Consider the following 26,245-nt stretch of genomic DNA (forward strand, 5'->3'; position numbering starts at 1 on the left):
GGGCTGTGTTACGGGTCGCTGATGGCGGGGCTGTGTTACGGGTCGCTGATGGCGGGGCTGTGTTACGGGTCGCTGATGGCGGGGCTGTGTGACGGGTCGCTGATGGCGGGGCTGTGTGACGGGTCGCTGATGGCGGGGCTGTGTGACGGGTCGCTGATGGCGGGGCTGTGTGACGGGTCGCTGATGGCGGGGCTGTGTGACGGGTCGCTGATGGCGGGGCTGTGTGACGGGTCGCTGATGGCGGGGCTGTGTGACGGGTCGCTGATGGCGGGGCTGTGTGACGGGTCGCTGATGGCGGGGCTGTGTGACGGGTCGCTGATGGCGGGGCTGTGTGACGGGTCGCTGATGGCGGGGCTGTGTGACGGGTCGCTGATGGCGGGGCTGTGTGACGGGTCGCTGATGGCGGGGCTGTGTGACGGGTCGCTGATGGCGGGGCTGTGTGACGGGTCGCTGATGGCGGGGCTGTGTGACGGGTCGCTGATGGCGGGGCTGTGTGACAGATCCAGATGGGCTGGGTAACAGATCCCTGGTGACAGGTTCTCTTTATTGGGTGGGGCCGTTTGCTGCATAGTAAGGTGTAAAAATATAACAGAATAGCAGTAACTCACAGATCCTATCTCTCCTCCTGATACGATCGTTGTGTGAGAAGAAGCCGGAATCGCTGGTAATGGTTTTTATGTTTACATTTGTGACCAGCTGTGATTGGACACAGCCGATCACGTGGTAAACAGCCAATTTATCTGCTCTGTGCAGTGGTTTTGCACAGAGCAGTCCCGATCCTCCTCTTCTTGGGTCCCCCGCTGGCGCTCTTGGCTTTGGCTCTTCAGTAAGCACCTCCATAGGAAGCTCCTGCGGGCTTGCTCCTGTGCCCGATTGACACAGACAAGTGGGGTCAGCCCCATCCCTTAACCCTCATCACAGATTTTGATTGACCGCAGCAGGAGCTATTTGCTCTCGCTGATATCAATCTCCCCTATGAGAAGAGGGAGAGACGCCGCTCTCATGCACTTCACTGGATCCAGATTGGGCTCTGTGGAGTATACAGGGGGGGGGGGATTCAAGTTGCAGAATGTTTTTTACCCTAATGCAAAAAATGCCTTTAAAATGGATGTAAACCCCATTTGTGAAATCTGACCTGGGCATATATATCTGTAGTGTTTACTTATCTCACTCCCAAGCCCTAATTCCTGTGTCTTTCTGCTGCTCCCTTCCTCTGTTATCGGCATGATAACTTCTGACAAGCTCTCCGACACAGGAGATAAAAGCAGCTGGAAATTTGTGTCGGAGAGGAAACTTTGAGACCGGTAAGCAGAGAGCTGGTCTATTCACAGCACAGCTCTGCATGTTTCTTTGTTCCTCTGCCTATATGTAAGGGGGGTTGTGCCTTTCCTCCAATCAGCTCACACACAGTGTATGCCCAGACTCCCCTCCCACTGCTGAAACAGGAAGAAACAATTCTAATATGATGTGCACTTTTTAAAAATGTAGAAAGCTGAAGATATACTTCTGAAACTTATGTAGGGAAATTTGTCTGTTCTCTTTGTATCATCTGAGGCTGTTCATGTCATATGTGGTATATATGTGAGGGTTTACATCCACTTTAAGGTAAAAAAAAACTTAAGGCTTTAGAACCACTTTATTTGTGGTTTTTCTGTGGACAGAGAATGGGTTCCCAACTAGTGGCTTGGTAGCCATAGGTGGATCTCAGCACATATTATGTATCTGCCGTGTTCTATTCTTCCTAAAGCCAAGCTCAATTTTCCCAAATGGGAATTACTAAAATGCTTTATTTGTCATATCAGATCAGATAGTGCCCAGATTGTTTTATGATGCACGTTTTATTTGGGTGCTTGTCCCTTTTGAATAATTATCTGCAGTGCCTGGGCAATGTACTGATTATACCATTGCCATTTTTTTGATGTACCTCTTACTTTTTTTTTTTTGTTGCATATTTTTATTTATTTACGTATTTATTTTTTAATTAGGAGCCTGGTACAGAAATGTATTGGTGCAGGGCTTTTGAACCTAAAAAAAATCTTACCCTAATCCTAAATTGGTGCAGGGGCATAGTTCAGTGCAGGGATCAAATTGTGTAGCCACCCCTCCTCTCCCCTCATTCATGTTAAAAAAATCCTTTTTTTCTGTGAACAGTTCTGTGAATAGACAAGAGGAGAAGAGGGGTGGATAATGTTATGATCTTCCCTCATCCATTCACAGAATTATGTGAATTCTTTGAACAGAACACAAGTTTTTGTGAATGGGCAAGGAGAGAATAGGGACTACACATTATCTCTGCACTGCATGAGAGCTGAACCTTCCAGGCCCAGTGCTGTAAAAAAAGAGAGCGCTGACATTAGTATTCAGCATCAGTGAAACCATCATTTTTTACATTACATAGCTGCAAACACATCTTAGGAATTAGAGGTAACTTCTCTGGATTTTATCTTTATCTCTTAACCTTTCACTTTAATCTTCTAAATTTTTTAAAATGAAAGAGATCCTGCCACTTTAAATGTACTAAAAGCTGCTCACAGACATAATGTGCAGGCTTTCAGTATGCTGACCATATTTATTTCAGGTTCTGTTCTTCTATATGCAGTACAGGCAGATCAAGGCTAGTGGGAAGGGCCAGCAAGGTGCTTCCCAAAAAGCAGGAATCTGTGGTAATGCCCACATGTGATGTGGAGCCTTCATGATAAACTGAAATTCACTGAATGAAAGGGATGGGAGGGGTGGGCCAGGGACAGTCAGGCAGAAGAGGAAAGGGCTAGATCAGCCTTTTTACTCCAGAGGAACCCTAAAATTGTCAGGTCTCGGGGAACTCCTGGTAAGATGAATCCATCAGAGGTCATTGGGGAAAATGCTTCCTACATTGGCAGTGGTAAATGGGAAGAATGTCCCCCTTACAGGGGTGACCAGAATGACATCCTTGCTGTCATACCTATGGGTCTGCCAAGTGGCATTGGACCATGAACTATGCAGGCGCTATCAAATGGAAGGTCAATCAGCAACAGCTCAAGGAACCCCTAGCCAGTTCTTGAGGAACCCTAGGGTTTCACGGAACCCTGGTTGAGAATGGCTGGGCTAGATGGTGCTGGGCATCTTCCAGCCAGTAAATGAGATGGGCGCTCTCTGAATTTCTGCTTCTAATGCACATTATGAGCAACTCTGTGTGCAGTAAAACCGGAGTGAGCAATTTCAGAGGAGCCTGTACAACTGTGTAGGGATGAATTTAGCCTAAACTCTAATATGGCCTTCATCATTCTGTAACAGCATTCTTACCCCATCTGATGCTGTTGCGCTCAGCTCCAAGTTACCGTGTCCTGTGCAGATTTTGATAGTTCTCATAGTGCAGGTTTACCTTTCCTATGGAGCACCATTGGGCTCTAATGTTTCTGCTGTTTGGATATATCATGATTGGTTTTCCCATGTATAGTTGCCCCTTTGGAAACAACTCCATATCCTCCTAAACTGGGGTAGGCAACCTCAACACTCTGGCTCTGCTGAAACTACAAGTCCCATGACACAGTGGGGTTGATTTACTAAAACCGGAGAGTGCAAAATCTGGTGCATAGAAACCAATCGGCTCCCATGATTTATTTTTTCAAGGTCAATTGAACAGGCTGAAGTTAGAATCTGGCTACCATGTACACCAGATTTTTCATACTCCAGTTTTAGTATATCAACCCCACTAGAAGACTCTGACAACCATAAGCATGACTTCCAGAGGCATTATTGGTCTTGTAGTTTTTACCACAGTTGGCGTGCCGAGGTTGCCTATCCCTGTCCTAAAAACTAAAGACTGTCCTGGATTAGGAATTAGGATTGCCCACCTAAATGGTCTCCTGTTCTCTTGAAGTCTCTTCCCACAGTAAAACAGTCATCCTATGATGGTGACATTATAATTTTAAAGCTCCTTGCAGTGTGTTGTATTGCAGCTATTGTGCTCTGTATGCACTTTTGCTATCCTTAGACCTTACCAATGCTATAGAGCGGCCAAATTCCAGCACCATAAACCAGATCTTTCTTTTACTGCCTTTATCACTCACAGACCGATTAGTCTTATGGTATCTGAAATATGTGATATTTATTTTGCCATTCTGTCTAATTCGCTTCACCTGAAAAGACCTCATTACCCAGCAGGAGGACATTGACCGGTACAGTGTGCCAGTGTTCATAGACTAGACTCTAGGCTGGGTGCCAAGACAAGACCTGGCACAATAAAAATGGTGTATGGGTGACTGCTACAAAAAAAAGTTTCTATAACCCTCAGAATGTAGACTTGTACTTTATATTTAACATTGGATGATAGATGGAATGTGAATACTATCTGCTACAGTGCTGGAATTTGTGTTGGGTTTAAGTTTTTTTTTTTTTTTTTTTTTTTTCTCTTCTAGATTCTGGTCACAAATTTGGATTTCCATGACGAGCAGAAGAGACGGAATTTAAACGGCACCTTGCACGAGCTTCTGCGAATGAACATAGTGCCGATCATTAATACGAATGATGCTGTAGTTCCTCCTCCTGAGCCCAACAGTGATCTCCAGGGGGTAAATGTGGGTGAAGTATACCTGTGGGCTCAGGCTGCATGCAGTGCCCCTTTAGCGCTAGTGCATGGCTAGATTCTGCATGTGTGCCAGAGAAGACGGGTGATGTATTACTGCAGGGAGCAGTGCTAAGGTTTGGCATGTGTTCCATTCTATGGTGCAGCCTTTCTCAAACTTTTTATCCATTAAGGAACCCTAAAAATAATTTTCAGGTCTCTGATTCAGGCCTCAGGCCTTTAATTCATCAGGGTTGAGTGGGGACAAACCCTGTTACGTTGGTAGTCAGTAGAAAGAATGCCTTTACAGCAGAGGTCAGGATGCAACCCTTACAGACAGCTGAAAAAGATAATTGGTGTCATGCTTCCGGCTTTTACCAAGTGGCACCGGCCCTGAAACTATGCATGCACCATTAGATGGGAGCAGGGCCAGGACAAAGGGTGGGCAGGAGTTATCATGAGATGGGGGGGCACCAGAAGGAGGTTGGGGGAAGGGATTTTTGTTGGGAGGGGGAATTTTGGGGGGAGGGGAAATTTTGGGGGGGGGGGGTTGTGCTAGAAAAGGTCATGTTTTAGGGGAAGGGAATTTGTGCTAGGAGGTCTGTCCCCCAGAACTCCCGTTATTCTTACCTGAACCTGAATTTTCCAGCGATGAGCACAAGCCCAGCGGCTCCAGCCACTATCTCGGATCCTCATTGGATAGATTGATTAGCAGCAGGAGCCATTGGCCCCCGCTGCTGTCAATCAAGTCCAGTGACATGGAAACGGGGGGGGGGCGAGGCCGAGTCCTGCTGTCTGTGTCAAGGGATGCAGCAGCGGTACAAGTGAACGCACCCACACAGGTGTCGCCATGAAAAGCGGCTCTCCTTGGGGGTGCATAATGAGGAGGAGCCAGGAGCGCCGTCGGGGCACCTCAAAACCCTTTCACAGAGCAGGTAAGTATAACATGTTTGTTGTGTTTAAAAAAAAAAAAAACCTGACGCTGCGGCACCGGAAGTGACGGCGGGGCCGGTGCAGTGCATCGTGGGACCGAAGAAGACGGAAGAGGACGCAGAAGAGGATCGCGCTGGCTTCAAGCTGCCCACACCTGAGATGGCAGCACTGGACAATACTTTTTCAAGGTAAGTATTTCTTCTAAAAGGCAAGTGCAACCTGGGACAGATCAGAGGCTAGCCATTGTGGAATGTACTTGCCCTGACTGTTCCGGAGGTATTTTTATTAAAAAGTATTCCCAGGGTGGAACTCTGCTTTAACTGTGTGCCTAGCCAGTGTTTTACTACAGTGTGGGAGGTGCTTTTACTAGGGGAAGGCATGGGTCCATGTCTTTGCTTTGCAGGAACACAGGATCAATGCTTTCCATCCTGACAGGACGGCGATCTGTCTGGTTTACAAAGGCAAGACCGCAGTTTTGCCTTTCAGCTTGATCATTGACGAGTGACGGTGGACATCAACCTGGTGCTGGGCTCTGGCTGTGTGTGATCACAGCGGAAACGTGCGCTACCTGCATGCGCCCCCCCCTTACCTGGAATCCGGTGCGCAGTAAAACTGCTACAGGGCGGACCTAAAGTGGTTAAAGTTGAGCTCTTGGATCCACTCTTCCCAACCCAAACATTCCTCTCCCCATAGACAGTAAATTTCTTTGAGGTGTTTTTAAATATCTGTCATCCTGCTTTCTTATCAGACAAACTTGTGCTTTGTCTGATAAGAAAGCAGGATGGCAGATAATGACATGGATGAGTTTATATAGATCACCATTGATCCCGATCCTCGGCAAATCACACAAAGAGCATTCGACCATTACATTGATAGTGGTCCACCTTATGCGGTAAGGGTCAGTGTGTTCATCTGTGTCAGTGGATTGTGTTTTGGCACTTGAATGTGAACCACACACATTGGTGGAAATTTAACGTGAACTTTTATATGATTGGGACCTTTTTTCTTTTGGTGTCAGGAAATATTGTCAGAATTGATTCATGGTGACAGCAGAGGAACCGAGCAGTAGACAGAATTGACACTTAGTGCTCTGGATTGAGACAAGTACACACTAAAGAGGGATATGCTTTGTTCTTGTTTCATGTCTGAGGCTCACAACAACTTTAGTGTTACTAAACCCACAACAGTAAAATCAGTCTGTATATACAGTAAAGCATGCTTGTTATACTCACTGTGTAACCTAAGGGGTTAATTATCCACATTGTATAAAAAGGCTGCTTGAGCCTGTATGCACGGATCCTCCCCTTCTTGCATTGTGCCCGTAACCTGTCCGGATAAGACAGTTACTGGAGTCAGGCTACACATGCTCAGTTTGGTGTCTATTGCTAGATTTAATTTTCTTCTTGTGAGAGTGCATGTGATCAGCACAGGGCCAATCGGCACTGTCCAGACAGAGGATCAGGGGTCCTGCATCCTGATAGGACAGCCTGTGCAATATGAAAACTCCTCCTACAAGCTCTAACCAGACACTGATAGAAGTCACAAGACTGCTATATACTGCTGATGAGAAAAGGTATTGAGCAGTTTATAGTTACTAAAATAATTGCATTTCCCTGTTCTGTGTACTGTGGGAGAGCAGATATAGTGAATGCAGGCTCCTGGCTTTAGTAACACTTTAAGCAGTTCAGGAAAACCATGCCTATTATATTCGTTTCATGTTTTTTTAATTTTTTGGAGGGGGGGGGGGGGGAGGCGTTGGACCTTTTTAGTCTATCTTATCTGTAGAGTAATTTATGTATTTGATTCCAGTTATATTCAAACTTTCTGTTCTTCTCCAGCTCATGAAAAACCCATAACGGAATAAGCCTGCTGAGCCTTGTAGATTTTCAAAATCTTTAAAGCTCTTCATGTCCAATTTACTGCTTTTATAGTTGATTTTTTCCTCCTTTTGAAGAAGTCAAAGTTATTATTTTGTTCTGGACAATGTGCGTGTTGCACTTTATCCCACCTTCCTAGGTGCTGTCTGTCTAGCTGCACTCTAATGCCTCGTTTCCACTTAGTGGAACGGTTCGGGTCGGTACAGTTTGGAAGGGTTTAAATGGTCCGCCTATTCAGGTGAGCGTTTCCACTGCAAGTCGGACCGCTAGTGGTCCCATGTGGGGGTTAAACCAAATGCCTTTTGACGTGAGCATTGAGGTTTTCCTTTCAGCCAATCTTTGGAATCTATCGTGTGATGCCAGTAGCTCCGTCCTAACCGTGCCGTACCATTTCCTATGGCCCTACATCTGAAGAAAGATCAGGAATGGTGCCGTTTGGTTCGGTTGTATGGGCCACTTTCATGATGGAAACACGCAAAATAGCGTACCGATCCGCTCAGTGGAAACGAGGCATTAGACAACATTTAAATGGAACATTTTAGCCAACATCACCATCCAGGCAAGTTCTGGAGACAGAGAAAAGTGCTGTCTATCAAAGCAGCCTTCTGTTCTCTGCATAGTTGAACCATTGTGGAGGTAGGGGCGCCTCATGCAGGGCCGTCTTTAATAATGATTGGACCATGGGCAAACATTTTCTGGGGCCCTCCCGCATCCACTTATCAATATTTGCGAGCAGTGCGGGCTCAAGGGTAAGCTACCTAGGGCCCCTTAACAATGACTGGGCCCAGGGCAGCTGCCCCTTTTGCCCTGTGTTAAAGAGGGCCCTGGCCTCATGTCCAACCTTGCAGCTAGCATAAGTCTGGCCATACATTAAACAATTTACCAAAACCATACAATAGGACCTCAAACCTAAATACTTTCAATTTGTATGCAGTCAGGCAGGCCCTTGCACTATAATTGAAGATGAATCTAAAGGAAATTGAATTGGAAAATTGTATAATGTATGGCCAGCTTAATACAACACATAGGAAGATGGGACAAAGAACTACATGCACTTTGTCCCCTGGGGAACTGAACGCAATAAAGAAATTACTTTTTTTTTACTTTTTGTTAATAAAACCTCATAATTTATATTTTTACTTTCCAATGCTCCGTGTGGGGACAAAGTCTTATGTATGTATATTGGGGTAATTTTACCGGCTAGACCTGAACATTGCATCCAATGTGACATCACTGAGTCTTCCTGCACTACATAGCTTGCTCCTTGCTTGCTTACTTACTTTGCTGTATTTTCCTTGTTCTATACTAATCAGAATCTGGATCTCTTCTTTCATCTAGAACTTTGGTGTAAGATATTTTCTGCTCCTGACCTTGCTTATCTCCGCAGGTGATCAGCATAAAAGATAATGACAGCTTGGCAGCTCGGCTGGCTGTTGAGATGAAGGCGGACTTGATCATCGTTCTCTCTGATGTGGAAGGTAGTGATAAACGATCGTCCTCTGTGCCAGCAATTAGGACTGAACTAGTTCAACTGCTTTCTCTCTCTGTTGTTGGGTGTGCCTAGAGCTTTGCTTATTCTACACTTTCTAGGTTTTTTTTTTCCTAGAGGTCATAAACTTTCTAGGGCAAGGATGAAAAACCAAGCAATGACGCATATATGGGATGATGTCTTCAACCTTTTATTAAATGTTAATTTTCAAAAAGTTTCTTATGCGGCAGACTTTTTGGTTTTAGATGGGAGTAAAATAGAAGCTGGTCTGCTATGGCTGAAAGTAGATCGAACGCTAACCATACACAGTTAGAATTTCATTCAAAAATGGTCATTTTCGAAATATTTGTTCAATTTTCAAATGGTTAATGAGGATGTTTTGATCATTTATGAATGCGTTGATGGGAAAAATCGAAGGTGAGGGATGGAAAATTCTTGTTTCTTATCTGAATATAATTCTAATTGGGGTTTTCATTTGAGAAAACTTCTACTTCTTGTGATGCTCATGTGCTAGGTAAGGTTTAAAGGGGAAAACCACCTTTGGGTTACATTTTTCACCTGTTTTTAGGGTGGAACATGTAACATGTTCACAATGCTGCAGCTGATGCCCACTTCTCTGCCTCTAGTGACAGCAAGCGAGGATCTTCTTTGCCCGGCCGCATCATTTATTCAGAGTTCTACCCACTATGCTTATACTAGGTAGAAAAAAAACATTTGATTGCAATTCCCCTTTTAATGTACACTTTAATTTGTCTCTAAATTATATAATATAGATTTTCATGATCTGTACTTTGGGCAAGATATGGGACAGCAAATTTTATAGAACAACTTGGTAGTTGGTCCTCTAAAGCAGTGGTTCTCAACTCCGGTCCTCAGGGCCCACTAACAGGCCAGGTTTGCAAGATAACTAAATTACATCACAGGTGATCTCATTTGCTGCTCAGTGATTGCAGTATTCTAGTCTGCATCCCCCCAAGGTAATACTTAAAATCTGGCCTGTTAGTGGGCCCCGAAGACCGGAGTTGAGGACCACTGCTCTAAAGAACAGAGGAACCATGCAAACTTATATTGGTCCAGCTTGGCTTGATCTAAGTATCCATATCGGATATCCTGAGGACTGCTGGAGATATTAAAAATCACTAATTCTGGCCATACACTAGCCGAAAAATCGTTTGAAATCTGGTCCGTTCGTTCGCTTTTTTTCATCCAGTTAATGGGCACAAATAGAAAATTGGTTTTAACTTTTCAGAGCTGAAATATCGAAGGAACAGTTTGGAAAATTCTGCTGAACAAATGATAAATTAAAAGGTTAATGTGTTTCTCGCCGAACTGTTTGCACTAGGCATATGTGACAAACTGAACGAATAACTGGTTCATTTATGTCCATTGAACGATTTATCGTTCAAAATTTGGTCATTACATGATGGCACGATTGTCTGCTCTCACGGCCAAGTGTTCGTTTTTCGAAAAGGAGTTTGAACAATTTTTTGTATAGTGTATGGCCAGCATAACTTGCCACATACAGTGGAGGTGTTCTCTTCCAGGTGCTGCTCCAGCAGCTCCCCTTCTGCATACTGACCACAGGGGGTCGCTCATTCAGCAGCCCTGCCATTCAAGGAATGCTTTGCATTTTGTTTGACTGTTTAAAAGGCGTTCTCTGATTGGTTAAAGTGTAGATTGTGACCTAATCCTCCTATCCTCCTCTTCCAATCAGAGGACTAATGTAAGTTTGCAAAAAAAATATAATTCTGGAGTCTTACTCTTAGGCTAGGTTTTCACTGGTGCAAATTGGATGTGGGTTTCCAAATCGCATGTCAGGAGAGCGTGACTGGCTTTCAATGGAGCTGGTTCACACATCTCTAGGACAGCTGCGGAGCGGTTTGCAGGAAATTTGTGTGCATGTTCTGGTCCATTTTTAGATCTGAATTAAGCCCAAAATTTGCACCGAATTCCAATCTGAAACCGTGAACGGGAAGCACCAGACCTCCTGCTGCGAGCCGTTCTGCAATCCAGTGTGGACCCATCCTAAATGTTCAGTGTCCTTCCCACGTTTTAGAGTGTCTACCTCTGGACTGTACAAATGTGCCATGTAAAGGAGAAATAGGCATGTTAAAGATGGCACTTTCTGAATCGTAGACTAGTAACACGCATGCAACAAGTAAAGTGAATGATCTATACTTGGGACAACAATCATGGATGCCAGAGGGTCAACATAACAGCCATGCAACTAAGATTTTTAGCAATTGGCAGTGGCAGCCCCATTCTCACATGGCAGCTACCTTTTAGGATCTCTATGCTGGAACACATTGTATGATAAATAATTTGCTTTACTTTCTGTTTGTAGGTCTTTTTGACAGCCCCCCTGGGTCAGATGATGCCAAACTCATCGACATATTTTACCCAGGAGATCAACAATCTGTGACGTTTGGGACTAAATCAAGAGTCGGTATGGGAGGCATGGAGGCCAAGGTATGGCCTATCTAAATGTTGCTTTGTATCGGCTTTATTGAAAAAAAGGTATATCAACATGTACAAGGGCCAATTCACACTTTATATAGTAAAATATCTGACACACAGGAAGCAATTGTTTCCTATGTGTCCCATTCGTACTGCAACGCCCAGCAATGCAGCGTGCCACCTGACACTGCTGAGAAGGAAGTGTACATTTCAAATAAAGCTGGTACAAAAAAAAAAATAGAGCAGTGTGATGCACTGAATTGTGCATCACTCTGCCCCCTAGCGCGGCCGGAGAGCGATCCAGCTGCTCTGCGATTTGCCAGCGTCTATAATATTAATTGGCCCTAATATAAGGTTGTTGTTATGCATTGAGGAATAGTAAAAAAATCAAAGTAATAAGATTTTTAATTTTACCAGCTTACCTGTTCATTTCTATTTACAAGTGGACTGTAATCTTTCTCTAGGTCAAAGCTGCTTTGTGGGCCCTTCAAGGTGGCACCTCGGTGGTGATAGCCAATGGCACTCATCCTAAAATATCTGGTCATGTGATCTCAGACATCGTGGAAGGGAAGAAAGTTGGCACTTTCTTTTCTGAAGTAAAACCAGCTGGTGAGTTGAAAAACGTATTGACTATAATTGGGGTTCAAAAAATCTAGGCCTGAGACCTTTAAAGGGACAGCAACTTGCTAGAAAACATCTTTATTATTTAAACCTAGATAGTTACGTTTGTTATGCATTATGTCAGCAAAGGGTTTCCTCCTGCTTCCTTCCCTTCACCTCTATGCTCTTATTGGGTGAATTGCGTCAGCTGATGAGGGACCGTCTGTGTTTTCGTCCACAATAATAGTTTTACTAATGCTGGTGAGGCCAGTTCTTTTGTCGCTCCTGATAATGTTGGCTGTACAGTGTGGGATAATAGTCGGTAGAAGTTCTTCTAGGATCCTATACATAGGCTGCACCTTGTGATTCTTCAGCCGGCCCCTACATAACTATTGTGTCCTATAGTTGGAAGGAGGAACCTTCAAGCACTGAGGTTGATCAGGCTTCTGACACTCCAGGAAGTGTCGGATGTAGACGATTTTTTTCAGGCAGTAGTATTTCTTGAATACAGAGGAGATCAGCACATGAATTGCAGCGCAGGTACATAACATGAAAATAGTGCTCCTCCATTCAATGATTCAATGCACCAAAAGCCTTGAAGAAGGGGGGAATCTTTGTTCCCCTGAAACATGTTGGCTTGTCATACTTGTTGCAATTTTCTAATAAGCGCCTTCAGACTCACCTTCCATTTTACTGGATACTGGGCGCTACTTCCTAGATACTCTTCCCAGTTCACATGTAGATACAGTAAGGCCCTACCCAGAGGTAGCAGCCCAGGCCCTTAAAAAAAAAAAAAAAAAAAAAGGATACCCGTCCTCTAGTTTCAAGTTGAGCATAAACCATTGGAAGTGAAATCTTCCATCTCACCCTTCCTCACCCACAACCAGTGACTGATTGGGTCAGTCAAGCGCAGTGTCTAACCCTAATGAGCTTAGATTAGGTAAGTATACTCTTTCTTTTACAGGGTAGTTAGAATAGGACTTAGAATGGGGGTGGGAGTAGATTTTTGGTTTAGCTTTTGACCGTATTTCCACTTTAATAATGTATTACACAGAGCTATAATTACATTGATGACAGAGCTACATTCATTTGTCTTTGCTATATTTCTTGAGTTCTGCCCTAAAGTAAAACTAAAGGCAAAACTTTTTTTTTTTTTTTTTTTTTTAATTTTGGACAGAGTGCAGAGGGATTAGAACATGTGTCAATTTTTATTGCTGTCTTTGCCCATGTTAAGGAGTTTACCATTATCATTGAAAGTAAAGAAAATCCCACATTTTGGGTTGTCGCCAGAAAAGTCATAGAAGGGAAATTTTCCAATGGGGACACAAGTTCTAGTGACCTGGGGGATCCCCAAGGAATTCCCTAAATTTTAAAGGATTTCCTCTCACTTCCTGTTTTGGCGATGGGACAGGAAGTGAAGGGAAATCTCTGCAATGGGACACAGACGGCCAAAAAAAAAAAATCTGACGGGTTATACCCACTCTTCGATCTAAAATGAAATGTAATGAATGTGCGCGATTGGCCAGTCATCCTTTTCTTTGCTGTACTGCCTGAGGAGATCCTGACCTGGATAGCATGTTACATATCCTGACATTCAACATGCACATTCTGATTCTGTGCCATTGATTCTGTAAGTAGCCATAGAGTGTAGGCAGATAGTTGATTTGGATGACCGTTTTGAATTTATATTGTAATGGTATTTCTGTTGAGCATCCAGATGGTAGGTTGATGGCTTCCACACACTGAAAATTAATACAATCACTTTGGGTCGAGAAGGGACTTTTTGGATCTAAAAGTGAAGCACCACACCAAAATGAAGTTTATTCCAAACATTAAATTTTAGCACAAAAGCCAATGTGTTTCGGGGGCCATTCATTGCCCCCATTTATCAGGGCCTGTGGTGATGTAGCTTTAAAATGGGAGATTACTTTTTTTTTGGGGGGGGGGGGGGAGGGGGGAATGGTGTATTAAGACAGCAACGTTCTGCAGTTGGTTTAATTGACACACCCTAAAACGCGTTGGTGTGTACTAATTTTATGTTTGGAATAAATGTAATTTCAGACATTTTGGTGTGGCACTCCAATTCCAGATCCACTTAACACTAAGCTGTAAAACACAGGTATGGGTCATTTTATAGTAAATGTTTCCTGTTGTATTTTCTAGGACCTACTGTGGAGCAGCAGGCAGAGATGGCTCGGGCTGGTGGCAGAAACTTGGCTACTCTGCAACCAGAGCAGGTATGTTAGGCAACCACCAGGTTTTAGAAGGAGGGATCAAGAGTAATCTGCATTATTCTCTCGGCACAGAATATAACTGTAATTTTTGAAGTAGAACAAAAGGAAAAATTATATTTTAGAATTGCCATAAAATCCATTTCTCAGATGTTCATTGATGGACACAGTTCCTGATCTTCTTAACCATTGGGACGTCTCAAAGCAGTGTTAAACATGAGGGGTGGGAACAGCGAAAAATAAATTCTCAAGGCTAAACTATAGCCAACCAGGTAAACAGGAGCTCAACCAAAAACAACTGGAGCTCACCTGAAAAAAAAAAAATACACTCTCAAAGAGGACCAGGTCCCCCAAACAGCAGCCTGCAAAACCTTGCAGCCAAAAGAAGCATTCACAGATGCCAGCACATCCACTTGATAGAACTTTGTGAAAGTATGCACCGACAACCAGGTGGCCGCCTTGCAAACCTTCGTCACTGACGCCTGATGACGTAATGCCCAGGAGGCACTAATCGCCCGATTAGAGTGCGCCTTGACAGGGAAAGGAGGAACCTGACCCCTGATGGAATAGGCCTGAATCACCGTCTGTCTGATCATCTGGAAATAGTCGCAGAGGAAGTGGACAACCCTCTTTGAGGCCCATCCATGAGCACAAATAGTGAGTCTGACTTCCTAAAAGACTCCATAGCTGCCAGGTACACCACATCCAAGGCATGCAAGGCAAAATCCTTCCGTTTTTTTTTTTGGCCTGGAGCACAGGGAAGGCAACACAATGTCTTCATTCAAATGAAAATCGGAGACCTCCTGTGGGAGGAACAATGGATGGGGGCAAAGAACCACCTTATCTCTAGGAATCACCAAGTAAGGTGAACGTCAGGATAACGCCGCCAACTCAGACACCCTGCGTGCAGAGGTGATGGCCACCAAAAATGCCACCTTCTGAGACAGCATAAGCAAGCGAAAGAGTTTCCACTCTTTAGTGACAATTCTGTCAAAATAGGCGGGGAAAGGAAACACCTTTGCCGCTCTGGATGGCTTGTGAGTGCCAAAGGGAACCTACGCCTCCGTCGCAGCTTCAGCTGCGTCCTCCATTTTTAAGGTCTTGCGTACAGATACAACCAGTGCATTCACCAGCGCCTTTTCGTGCGCAGGTACAGGAGTGGAGGACTCCTCCTCACTGCCTGAGAACTCAGGGTGCATGGTGACCCACATCCACGGCAGCTGAATCCGATTCAGGCTCTGATGAGGCAGGGGAAGGCGGGGGGGAATTTTTGCTAACCCATCGACCCAAAAACCATCTCCACCTGGGACACAAAGGACTCTAGGACCACCGTCAGTGCATCAATGGATGGTTGGGACCTGGAGAGGCCCCTGCAGCCTCTGAGGGGATCAGGTGGGGAAATGTGCTCTAAGGACTCCATGAGTCAATAGGGGGACCCCACAAAAAAGGTCAAAAAAACAAAGAGAAACCCCCACGCGGTCGCCAGTAACAGAGCACCTAATCAATCCTCAGCCAAGAGGGAAAGGACCCCACCAGTTTACCACCTTGCAGAAACAGGAACCTGCAGCAACTAGGATAATCTGCCCTCCACATGCGGCAATCGGGAAGCGAAAAGATCCAGGAGTCCGCATCAGGGAATGAGGGGCTCCTACCGCTGAAATAGCTGCACATAGCCATCATGGCCATGGCCGCCGCTATTTTCAATGGCAAACCACTGCAAAATGGCCACCGGACTAAACAAAAATGCCCGCTGTGCATTGAGCACACAGGCTATGGCAAAATGGGGCTCCCACTAGGCTCCCAGGGACCAAGGAAGTATAATAATTTTCCCAGTGACCCCAACGATGGCCCACTATTCTTCCCAGTGACACAAACGATGGGGCACTACTCCTTCCACTGATACCTTTGGTAGAGGCGGTGGGAGGTGTGCTGTATTTCTAACAGACCTCCTGCCCTAGGGTGACAGTGCCGCTCCTCTATAGATAACAGTGCAATGAGTGAAAGTTGTCACCCTAAGTCAGAAGTGAATAACAGGATCAGAATGAAAGAAAAAAAAAAAAAAAAAATGCGGCCACCATATCTATGGACTGGTAAGCTGCGAAATGTTACATTTTTGTTCTTGAGTTTATACATCCTGTAAAGACCAAGCTTATTAAAAAAAATAAAAAAACACAATCTGACATGTCCGTTGTGTTGCTGGCTCCTCTGTTCCTTAAAATCTTCATCATTAATAGACTGTACTATAGCTTCTTTGAATGAGACAGATCTATGAATGGAGGAGGCAGACATTTTATTCATTTACCCATCCTCCATTCAAAGATCACTTTTATTCACAGAAGCTTTAGTAAACCTAAGCAAAATTTAAGCAGATTAAACTTCAGCTTTGAGAGCTGGTTCACACCATTCCTGTACATGAAACGCAGAGGAACGTGCTGTGCGATTCAGACCACATGCAAAACACTCTATTTGCAATCTGCAGCGGGTGTCAGTAGAGAGTTAATGACACCCCAAATGCAGGTCGAAAATGCACTGCGTTTGCCCGCATCGGATCGCATGGTACGTTTCTACCATGCAATCTGGTTACAGAGTGTTTTAAAAAGTAGTGCATGCACTACTTTGGTGTGATGCGATTTTAGTCCATTCAAAATGAAGGTCAGAAATCGCACCGCACAGGAACGTACAGCGCATTCCTTTGCGATTCTCGTGTGATGTGAACGGGCCCTAAGGGCTGCCTCACACCAGATGTAGTCCAGTGCATTTTTAGTCTGCATCAAAAACTCATGGACAGTGTAACATGGATCCCAGTGGTCATAGTTCACACCAATGCAGTGCGTTCCACAGTGCAGTAAACAAAAGTAGAACATGCTGCATTTTTTTATAGTATGGAACGCATATGAACGCAGAAAAATGCATCAAAAACACACCTGAACGCATCAAAAAAGCACAGGAATGCACATTATTGAGATGAAGAAAAAAGAAAAAAAAAAAAAAAGGATTGCATCTAAAAACGCGTATCTGTTTTGTGGGAAATTTGGTGTGAATCAGACACAGATGACAAAAAATATATATAATAAAAAAAAAAAAAAAAAACTGACGGGTTCTAACTCTCTCCTACTTAAAGGAGAGAAAAAAAAAAGTTTCTCTTTCATTCATTGACGGTCACAGCCCCTGATCTTCTTAACCATTGGGTTATACTGCCCCTACAGGAATAGGACACTAGGCAGAAAAAAAGTCTGGCTAGGCCTATGGGCAGTCCCAGGGGATATACTCCCTCTCTCTGCTATAGGTACTCAGTTTTTTCTGTCTAGTCAGGAGTAAGGACCTAGTTCCCTTTCTGGGATCTCTTGTCCTGGTACATTTTCTTTCCTTTTAGATAGATTTTTTTTTTTTTTTCTCCTGTTTTTTTTCCTGTGGAGATCTTTAATCAACTGCTGGACTTGGCGATGGGCTGGATAATCTACAATGATGGTGCCCCTTCGTTGGTGTCACTGGGAAGAACAGTGCCCCGTCGTTGGGGTCACTGGGAAGAACAGTGCCCCGTCATTGGTGTCACTGGGAAGAACAGTGCCCCGTCATTGGTGTCACTGGGAAGAACAGTGCCCCGTCGTTGGTGTCAGTACAAAATACATTTTAATTGGTCATGGGACTTTAAATGAGGCGGGTCAGAAGTACACACAATTGACAATTTTTATTAAAAATTGATCATTGGTGGACATTTCATGATTACAAAAATATAAATTATATAAAGTAAATCCATTGTCAATTATTACATATACATATATTAAAAGGAGCTGACACATAAGGGGTTCATACATAGATGGAACAAAATTCATGTTATGATGGTACATAATAGTATATACATAAGGGGATACATGATTGGTATATAGTATGGCATAGCAAATACAATATCTTGGCATCCTTGGGACTCAATGTATTTTGTGGATCCCTGTCCACTTCATCAGGAGTTTGATGCAAGAAGATCTCTAAAAATGTAGGTAGATGTTATATTAGAAAAATCCCATATGTCACAGGGGGTATAGATGACTCCCAAAAAAAGGGGAAGAAAAAAGTATTATTACTTACAGGTCAGCTTAAGGATAGCGCCCAATCTCTGGGAGGAAAAAGTTGGTGTCAGTGGAAGGAATAGTACCCCATCTTTGGTGTCATTGTGATAAATAGTGCCCCATCATTTATATCAGTGCCTTATCTTTGATGTCAATGGAAGCAATAGTACAGCATTGTATATATCAGTGGGAGGAATAGTGCCCCATCATTGGTGTCAGTGGGAGGAATAGTGCCCCATCATTGGTGTCAGTGGGAGGAATAGTGCCCCATCATTGGTGTCAGTGGGAGGAATAGTGCCCTATCCATGGTGTCAGTGGGAGGAATAGTGCCCCATCATTTTATATCAGTGGGAGGAATAGTGCCCCATCATTTATATCAGTGCCTTATCTTTGATGTCAGTGGAAGCAATAGTGCAGCATTGTATATATCAGTGGGAGGAATATAGGCCCCATCATTGGTGTCAGTGTAAGGAATAGTGCCCCATCACTGGTGTCAGTGGGAGGAATAGAGCCCCATCATTGGTGTCAGTGGGAGGAATAGTGCCCCATCATTGGTGTCAGTGGGAGGAATAGTGCCCCATCATTGGTGTCAGTGGGAGGAATAGTGCCCCATCATTTTATATCAGTGGGAGGAATAGTGCCCCATCCATGGTGTCAGTGGGAGGAATAGTGCCCCATCATTTTATATCAGAGGGAGGAATGGTACCTCAGCTTTGGTGTCAGTGGGAGCAATAATGCCCCCATCATTTATATCCGTGGGGTGAATCAAACCCTATTGTTGCTGTCCTTGGTTGGAACAGTGCCCCAAGGGCCAGATAAAGGCAAGCCAAGGGCCACATCCACCCTGTGGGTTGCAGTTTGTAGACCACTGAGCTATAGCATAGCAAGGGCAGAGAAGATTCCCTATTGTGGTACAGCGTGCAAAATGAAATTGAAATGCGGATATAAAATGTTCTCACGTCAGGCCAGTGAATCCTTTGTAATTCATTACATGATTAGTGAATGTTTTCCTTTATCAGAGGTATTCTACAGCTCCATATAATGTTGTGTTTCTATGACAGAGAGCAGAAGTCATCTATCGTCTGGCCGATTTACTGACCGATCACAGAGATGAGATTCTGGCTGCTAATAAGAAGGACATGGAGGAAGCAGAGGACAAAGGTAAAGTACTCATGTAGTTTGATTGCCGCCCTCTTCATAGAAAAGAATCTCTTGGCTAGTTTGCATTTGTAACTAGGGCTGAGCTTATGTCCGACCCGGGAAGTCAACTATCATTCCCAATGTACTGCCTATGTATACATCAGCTGTGTGGCGGGCATCCCCAACTCATATTGACCTATAATATGTCATTGACATAACATGGCCATGTGGCCGTATTAGGTCAATAATGTCACAAGCATCCCCACCCCCTTGCACATGTAAGCTGCACAGTGGGGAATTCCCAGCTTGCAGCTCAAATATTAATTTTCACAAAGTCTGCTGCTTCAGTGTTTTTAGATCTTTTTGTCAGATGTTACTATGGTATACTGAAGTAGAATTGGAAGCATTTCAGAAGTCTCAAAAGATTTTATTGACAATTACATGAAGTTTATGCAAAGAGTCAATATTTGCAGTGTTTAATCTTCTTTTCTCTTTCGTTCATTGACGGACACAGCTCCTGATATTCTTAACCATTGGGTTATACTGCCCCCTATAGGAGTAGGACGTTAGGCAGAAAAAAAGTGCGGCTACGCCTTTGGGCAGTCCCAGGGGGTATATTCCCCATCTCTGCTATAGGTACTCAGTTTTTTTTTTCTGCCTAGTCAGGAGTAAGGACCTAGTTCCTGCCAACATTTTTTCTTCTGGTTTTTCCTGTGAGATCTACAATTAACTGCCGGACTGGGCGACGGGCTGGCTAATCTAGACCAGTGGTCACCCCAGTCTGGCCAGCGAGCCCGCACAGACCTCAGCTCCACGTTAGGTCGGCTGCAACATAGCTGCTGGACAGGAGCTTGCCTGCGAGTTAAGAAAACCAAGGTACTGAAGGATAGGGGTTGGTCTGAATCAGAGATTCCAACGCTGTTAAAAGCTAGGAAATCTACTTCTGGGAAGATCCACCATCGTATGTGGAAGGCGTACATATGGTGTGGGTCCCTTGGAGTTCATCCTCCCTCCTCGGTGGCTCGGATCTTGACCTTACCTCAACAGGGGGTTGAACAGAAATTAGCCTGGAGTACCATCCAAGGCCAGGTGTCGGTTTTGGCTGGTCGTCTTTCCACGACCCTTGGCCACACACTCCCTGGTGCGTACCTTTCTTTAAGGTGTTCGCCATTTGGTTCCTCCAGTGCGGTCTCCATTGCCACCTTGGGACCTCAGTTTGGTGCTTTCAGTCCTCCAGAAGTGTACCATTGAGATTCTTCAGGAGATTCCCTTGTTTACGCTGTCTCAGAAGGTGGGAATGAAGACATTATGTTGACTGGCGGCATTATCCTGTCGTTTACCTTACTTGGTGGTTCACAGATATAAGGTGGTTCTTCGCCCCTGTTCGTCATTCCTTCCAAAGATTGTCTCTGATTGTGTTGCCTTCCCTGTGTCCCAGGCCAAAATATCCCAAGGAAATTTCCTTGCATGCCTTGGATGTGGCTTTGGGTGATTAGGGTGTACCTGGCAGCTATGGAGTCTTTTTTAGGAAGTCAGACTCCCTATTTGTGCTTACGGATGGGTCTCAGACAGGGTTGCCCGCTTCCTCTACGACCATTCCCAGGTGGATCAGACAGATGGCGATTCAGGCCTATTCCATCAGGGGTCAGGTTCCTCCTTTCCCTATCAAGGCGCACTCAAGGTGGGCGCTCAATGCCTCCTGGGTCTTCCGTCACCAGGCGTCAGTGACGCTTGTTTGCAAGGCGGCCACCTGGTCGTCAGTGCACACTTTCACAAAGTTCTATGGTTCTAAGTGGATGTGTTGACATCTGCGGATACCTCTTTTGGCCGCAAGGTTTTGCAGGCTGCTGTTTAGAGGACTTGGTCCTCTTTGAGGGTGTATTGTTTTTTCAGGTGGGCTCCAGTTGTTTTGGTTGAGCCCCTGTTGCCTGGTTGGCTACTATTTTTAGCCTTGGGAATTTTTTGCTGTTCCCACCCCTAATGTTTAACACTGCTTTGGGACAGCCCAATGATAAGATCAGGAGCTGTGTCCGACAATGAACGAAAGAGAAAATGGGATTTTTGACTTACCATAAAATCCTTTTCTCTGACTGACACAGCACCCACCCCGTTGTGGAGTTGTATTTTCTCTGACACTGCTTGTAACAAAACTGAGTAACTACAGCAGAGAGAGGGAGTATACCCCCTGGGACTGCCAATAGGCGTAGCTATATTTTTATTTTCTGCCTAGTGTCCTACTCCTGTTGGGGGCAGTATAACCCAATGGTTATGAATATCAGGAGCTGTGTCCATCAATGAACATCATAGAAATGGATTTTATGGTAAGTCAAAAATCCCTATTTTTCAAATCCTCTCCAATTCGCCCTGGCATGCTGTCAATCAACTTGTAGGCCACATCCTAACTGATGGCAGTCCATTCTTGCATAATCAATGCTTGGAGTTTGTCAGAATTTGTGGTTTTTTTTTTGTTCACCCACCTCTTGAGGATTGACCACAAGTTCTCCGTGGGATTAAGGTCTGGGGAGTTTCCTGGCCGTGGACCAAAAGTTTAGATGTTTTGTTCCCCAAGCCATTTATTTATCACTTTTGCTGTATGGCATGGTGCCCCATCATGCTGGAAAATGCATTGTTCCATCACCAAAATGTTCTTGGACGGTTGGGAGAAGTTGTTCTCGGAGGATGTTTTTGTACCATTCTTTATTTCTTGGCTGAGAAGCAACCCCACACATGAATGGTCTCGGGATGCTTTACTGTTGGCATGACACAGGACTGATGGTAACGCTCACCTTTTCTTCTCTGGACAAGGGTTTTTCCTGGATGCGCCAAACAATCGGAAAGGGGATTCATCAGAGAAAATGAGTTTACCCCAGTCCTCAGCAGTCTAATCCCTGTACCTTTTGCAGAATACCAGTCTGTCCCTGATGTTTTTCCTGCAGAAAAGTTTTTTTCTCTTACGTCCTCCGACAGTCGCCGCCTCTCCATATTCGTCACAATGGGGGTAATTGACCTTTGCTCCGTAGGAGTAGCTAGGCAACAGAATATGTCAATATTAAAGCTTTTAGCATATCCCACCCCCAGGGGGTGGTCCCCTCAGTCAATACCCTCCTGCTTCCTGTATCCATACCTCAGTTTCATTGTCTAGCTATCAGGAGTAGCAGGCTGTCTCTGTGCTGGGGCTTTTTGTCTCGGCCTTTATCTTCTTTTTTGATTTTATTTGAGTGTTTTTCTCTATCTTTACTTGGCTGTTTATTTTTTCAGCATTAGTTAGTTCTTCTGATGAAGAGGATCGTGCGGGCTGGGTCTCGGGCTGGCCCCCCTGGTCGCAGGTTGTGGGCCAGTGGCTTCCCAGCCTGCCATCGAGCGTTCAGTCAGGTTTTTTTCCTGGCATGTGTGAACGAACCATCCCTGTTCGCTGCAGGGATCCTGCGGTGAGGTGGCTACCTCACTGGACGCCATGCGGTTTCGCACCGCAGTTCTGCTGCGTCCTGGCTGCGACTCTCCCTGTCCTCTGTGCAGCGGCTTGATCGCTTGTGCGGGCTCCCCACGCCATTCGGAAGGTAAGTGTACTCTGTGTGGGGACCTGTCTGTTTAGTGGGTGTCAGTCTGGGACTGTGTAACCCTGCATTCTGTACACACTATTGGGCTCCCTGTCTGGGTTGCTGCTTCTGTGGGCTGCAAGGAGGGGGGCCATCTTACACTGTGCTGTGTTGCAAGGAGTGTAATTACTGTGTGTGACAGGCTGTGTGCTGTGGAACATGGTGTGACACGTGTTGGGCATACTTGCGGCGACCGCTACTGCAGTCCGCCATTTTTTTATTAGCAGCTCACACTGGCATTCCTGTGTGTGGAGAGCGGCGCTATCGGCGCCAAACGCCGCCATTTTGGCGGCGATCGCTCAGACCGCATGTCAGCGCTGCATGCTCTGCCTTTACAGTCCCCCACCGGCGGCCATGTTTGTGGAGCCTTCCATAGGCTTGGTAGGAGCGGTCTGTGTTACATCACTTCCTTTGCCCTGAGACCAGCGATCGATGCAGCAGCCTGAGGGATCTCTCCAGGTTTATCTTCCTTCTCCCTGTATTCATTGCCTTAGTTTGTTGTACCTCTCCCTGTGGGTGTCGGTGTGTGCTGTGTGTGTGCGGTGGGCTGCGCTGCCGCGCTCTTAAAGGGACAGTACCCCTTTTTTCCTGCAAACTTTGGGGCATGGATTCTCAGGAAAGCAAATTTCCTCCCACTTTGGTGGGGGGGCCAAGGGTCTGCTGCTTCCCCCCGAGGGGGGCGATTTGGCTGCCATTGTGGCTAACCTAGCTGCTCAGGTGCAGATGCTTGTGACTGCTCAGTCCACTAAACGGCCCAGAGTTTCAATTTCCTCTGATTCAGAGGGCGATGGTGATGGGGCTGCTATGGCTGGGGTCCCCTTATCGGGGTCCCGTTCATCCCTGGACCTTGGAGGGTCGGAAGGGGAGGCAGAGGTTGAAGGGGTTGATGATTCTCTCCCTGGCTCGTCTGAAGAGCTTGCAATCATGGATGAATTGGTTGCTTCTATCAAACAAACATTGCATTTGCAGGATGAGCCGTGTCCTCCTGCCGTCCTGGCCTCTTATGGGACGCAGCGGAGACGCAAATCATCGCAGGTTTTTCCTTGCACTGAGGATTTTCAGCACGCCGTTAGTGAACAATGGCGCGATATAAAGAAGCCTTTTGCTGTGCCAAGTAGGTTCAAGCTGCGTTATCCCTTCACACCCGCCACTGATGAACGTTGGTGTGTGCCACCTCCGGTGGATCACGCGGTGGCGGTTTTGAATAAATCTACTGCGATTCCGGCGGAGGATACCCCGGTGTTCCGTGATCCCACGGACAGGAGAATGGAGTCTCTTGCCCGCCATACTTACTCAGTTACAGGTTCCATGCTAAAAGCTATTTTTGCTTCCCTTATGGCAGCTCAGGCTGTCGCGGATTGGACGCAGGTGCTTCGGCGCGTCCTGGTGGCTGATTCTGCCCCGCCGACGACGTTGGCTATGGTGGATCAGATTCATCAGGGTGTCATGTATTTGTGTGATGCAGACTTGGATTTAGTCCCTTTGGCTGCACGTGTGCACAGCGTGGCGGCGTTGACACGCCGCTTGATTTGGCTGAAATGTTGGTCTGTGGACCAGTCTTCTCGCAAAACTCTGGCTAATCTGCCTTATACGGGATCTCGCCTTTTTTGGCGACTCCTTGGATACGCTGATTAAGGGGATCACGGGGGGTAAGAGCACGCTCCTGCCCCAGTCCCACAAGGCTAAGGTTGCTCAGGGTAAGAAGCATGCTTAGTTTAGACCCGCTCAGGGGTCCTTTCGTGCCTTTCGGTCGCACTATAAGGGCAAACCCTTCAAAGGCCAAGGCTCCTAAAAGAAGCCATGGACAGGTAAGCAAAAGTCCGGCCAGGCCGGATCCGCCGCCCATCACAATGCGGCCTGAAGGGGCCCCCTCACCCAGTTCTGGGGTGGGGGGACGTTTGCTCGGTTTTCTTCAACCCTGGCTGGCCCGCGTTCGGGACAGGTGGGTTCAGGAGATCGTTCGGTCCGGTTACAAGATCGAGTTTCTCTCTCGGCCGGCGGGCAGATTTTTTCCCTCAAATCTTCAACTGTCTCCGGAGCGTTTGCGGGATCTGCACCTGGCGGTGCGGGACCTGCGGGCTCAGGGAGTGGTGATTCTGGTGCCTCATCGGGACAGATTTCGGGGGTTTTATTCCAATCTGTTCACTGTGCCCAGAAAGGAGGGCAAAGTGCGTCCGATTCTGGACTTAAAAGCTCTGAACCGCTTTGCGCGGGTTCGCAAGTTCCGCATGGAATCCCTGCGCTCGGTGGTGGCTGCTCTAGTTCCGGGAGAATTCATGGCCTCCATCGATTTTGAAGGATGCGTACCTTCACATTCCCATTTTCGAGGGTCACCAAAGGTACCTTCGATTCGCCATTGCGGAGGATCATTTCCAATTTGTGGCGCTTCCTTTTGGTCTCGCTTCGGCTCCGCGGGTATTCACCAAGGTGCTTGCACCGGTTCTGGCCTTATTGAGGGCCCAGGGCATTTCGGTCCTGGGGTATCTGGACGACATTCTGGTTCGGTCTGCGACCAGTCAGGGTCTGGTGAAAGACCTGTCCGTCACGGTGCAAACTCTTAAGGAGTTTGGATGGACGATAAACTTTCCAAAATCGATGCTGTGTCCATCGGTTCGTCTTCCCTACCTGGGAATGATTCTGGACTCTGTTCAGGCGAAGATCTTCCTGCCGGAAGAAAAGCTCAGGACACTTCAGGAAGAAGTCAGGTCCCTCAGGGACGTTCCGTGCTCGTCCCTCCGGACGTGCATGCGGTGTCTGGGATTGATGGTCTCGGCCTTCGAGGCGATTCCCTTCGCACAGTTTCACACGCGGGGTCTCCAAGCGGAGATCCTGTCCAGGTGGGATCTCGTTGAGTTCTCGCACCAGAAGGGATCTTCTGTGGTGGCTACACTCCCCGGCGGTGTCACCAAGGGGGCACCAGGAGTGCCCGAGCGGCTCGGGAAGTGGCCGACATTCTGTCTTGGGCCGAGACGCACGTCCCGGCGATATCGGCGGTTCACATCCCGGGGGTGGAGAACTGGCAGGCGGATTATCTGAGTCGCCAGACCCTGGACCAGGGGGAATGGTCTCTTCACCTGGATGTCTTCCAGATGTTGTGCGCGAAGTGGGGTCTTCCGGATGTGGACCTGTTCGCGTCTCGTCTGAACAACAAGGTGGGCAGGTTCGTGGCAAGGACGCACGATCCTCGGGCAGACTCTTCAGACGCGTTAGTGGCGCCCTGGCATCAGTATCGTCTGATGTACGCCTTTCCACCGATTCAACTGCTGTCCAGGTTCCTTCGCAGGTTGTACTCGGAACCGATCACGGCGATTCTGG

At 46.2% G+C, this 26,245-nt stretch overlaps 1 protein-coding gene across 3 annotated transcripts in view; it reads left to right on the forward strand.

Annotated features, from left to right (window-relative positions):
* Positions 1-26,245, forward strand: part of ALDH18A1 (aldehyde dehydrogenase 18 family member A1) — a 61,506-nt gene that overhangs the window by 22,958 nt on the left and 12,303 nt on the right. For 2 of the 3 annotated variants that reach the window (XM_082269368.1, XM_082269367.1), the window contains exons 6-11: positions 4,398-4,556; positions 8,741-8,831; positions 11,187-11,311; positions 11,764-11,908; positions 14,063-14,136; positions 19,256-19,355. In XM_082269368.1, coding sequence (XP_082125494.1) covers positions 4,398-4,556; positions 8,741-8,831; positions 11,187-11,311; positions 11,764-11,908; positions 14,063-14,136; positions 19,256-19,355 — 694 coding nt within the window. The remainder of the gene's footprint in view (positions 1-4,397; positions 4,557-8,740; positions 8,832-11,186; positions 11,312-11,763; positions 11,909-14,062; positions 14,137-19,255; positions 19,356-26,245) is intronic. The other variant, XM_082269369.1, reaches the window with a different exon arrangement.

The sequence above is a fragment of the Pelophylax lessonae genome (assembly GCF_965119305.1).
Source record: "Pelophylax lessonae genome assembly, chromosome: 9".
Taxonomy (NCBI): Eukaryota; Metazoa; Chordata; class Amphibia; order Anura; family Ranidae; genus Pelophylax; species Pelophylax lessonae.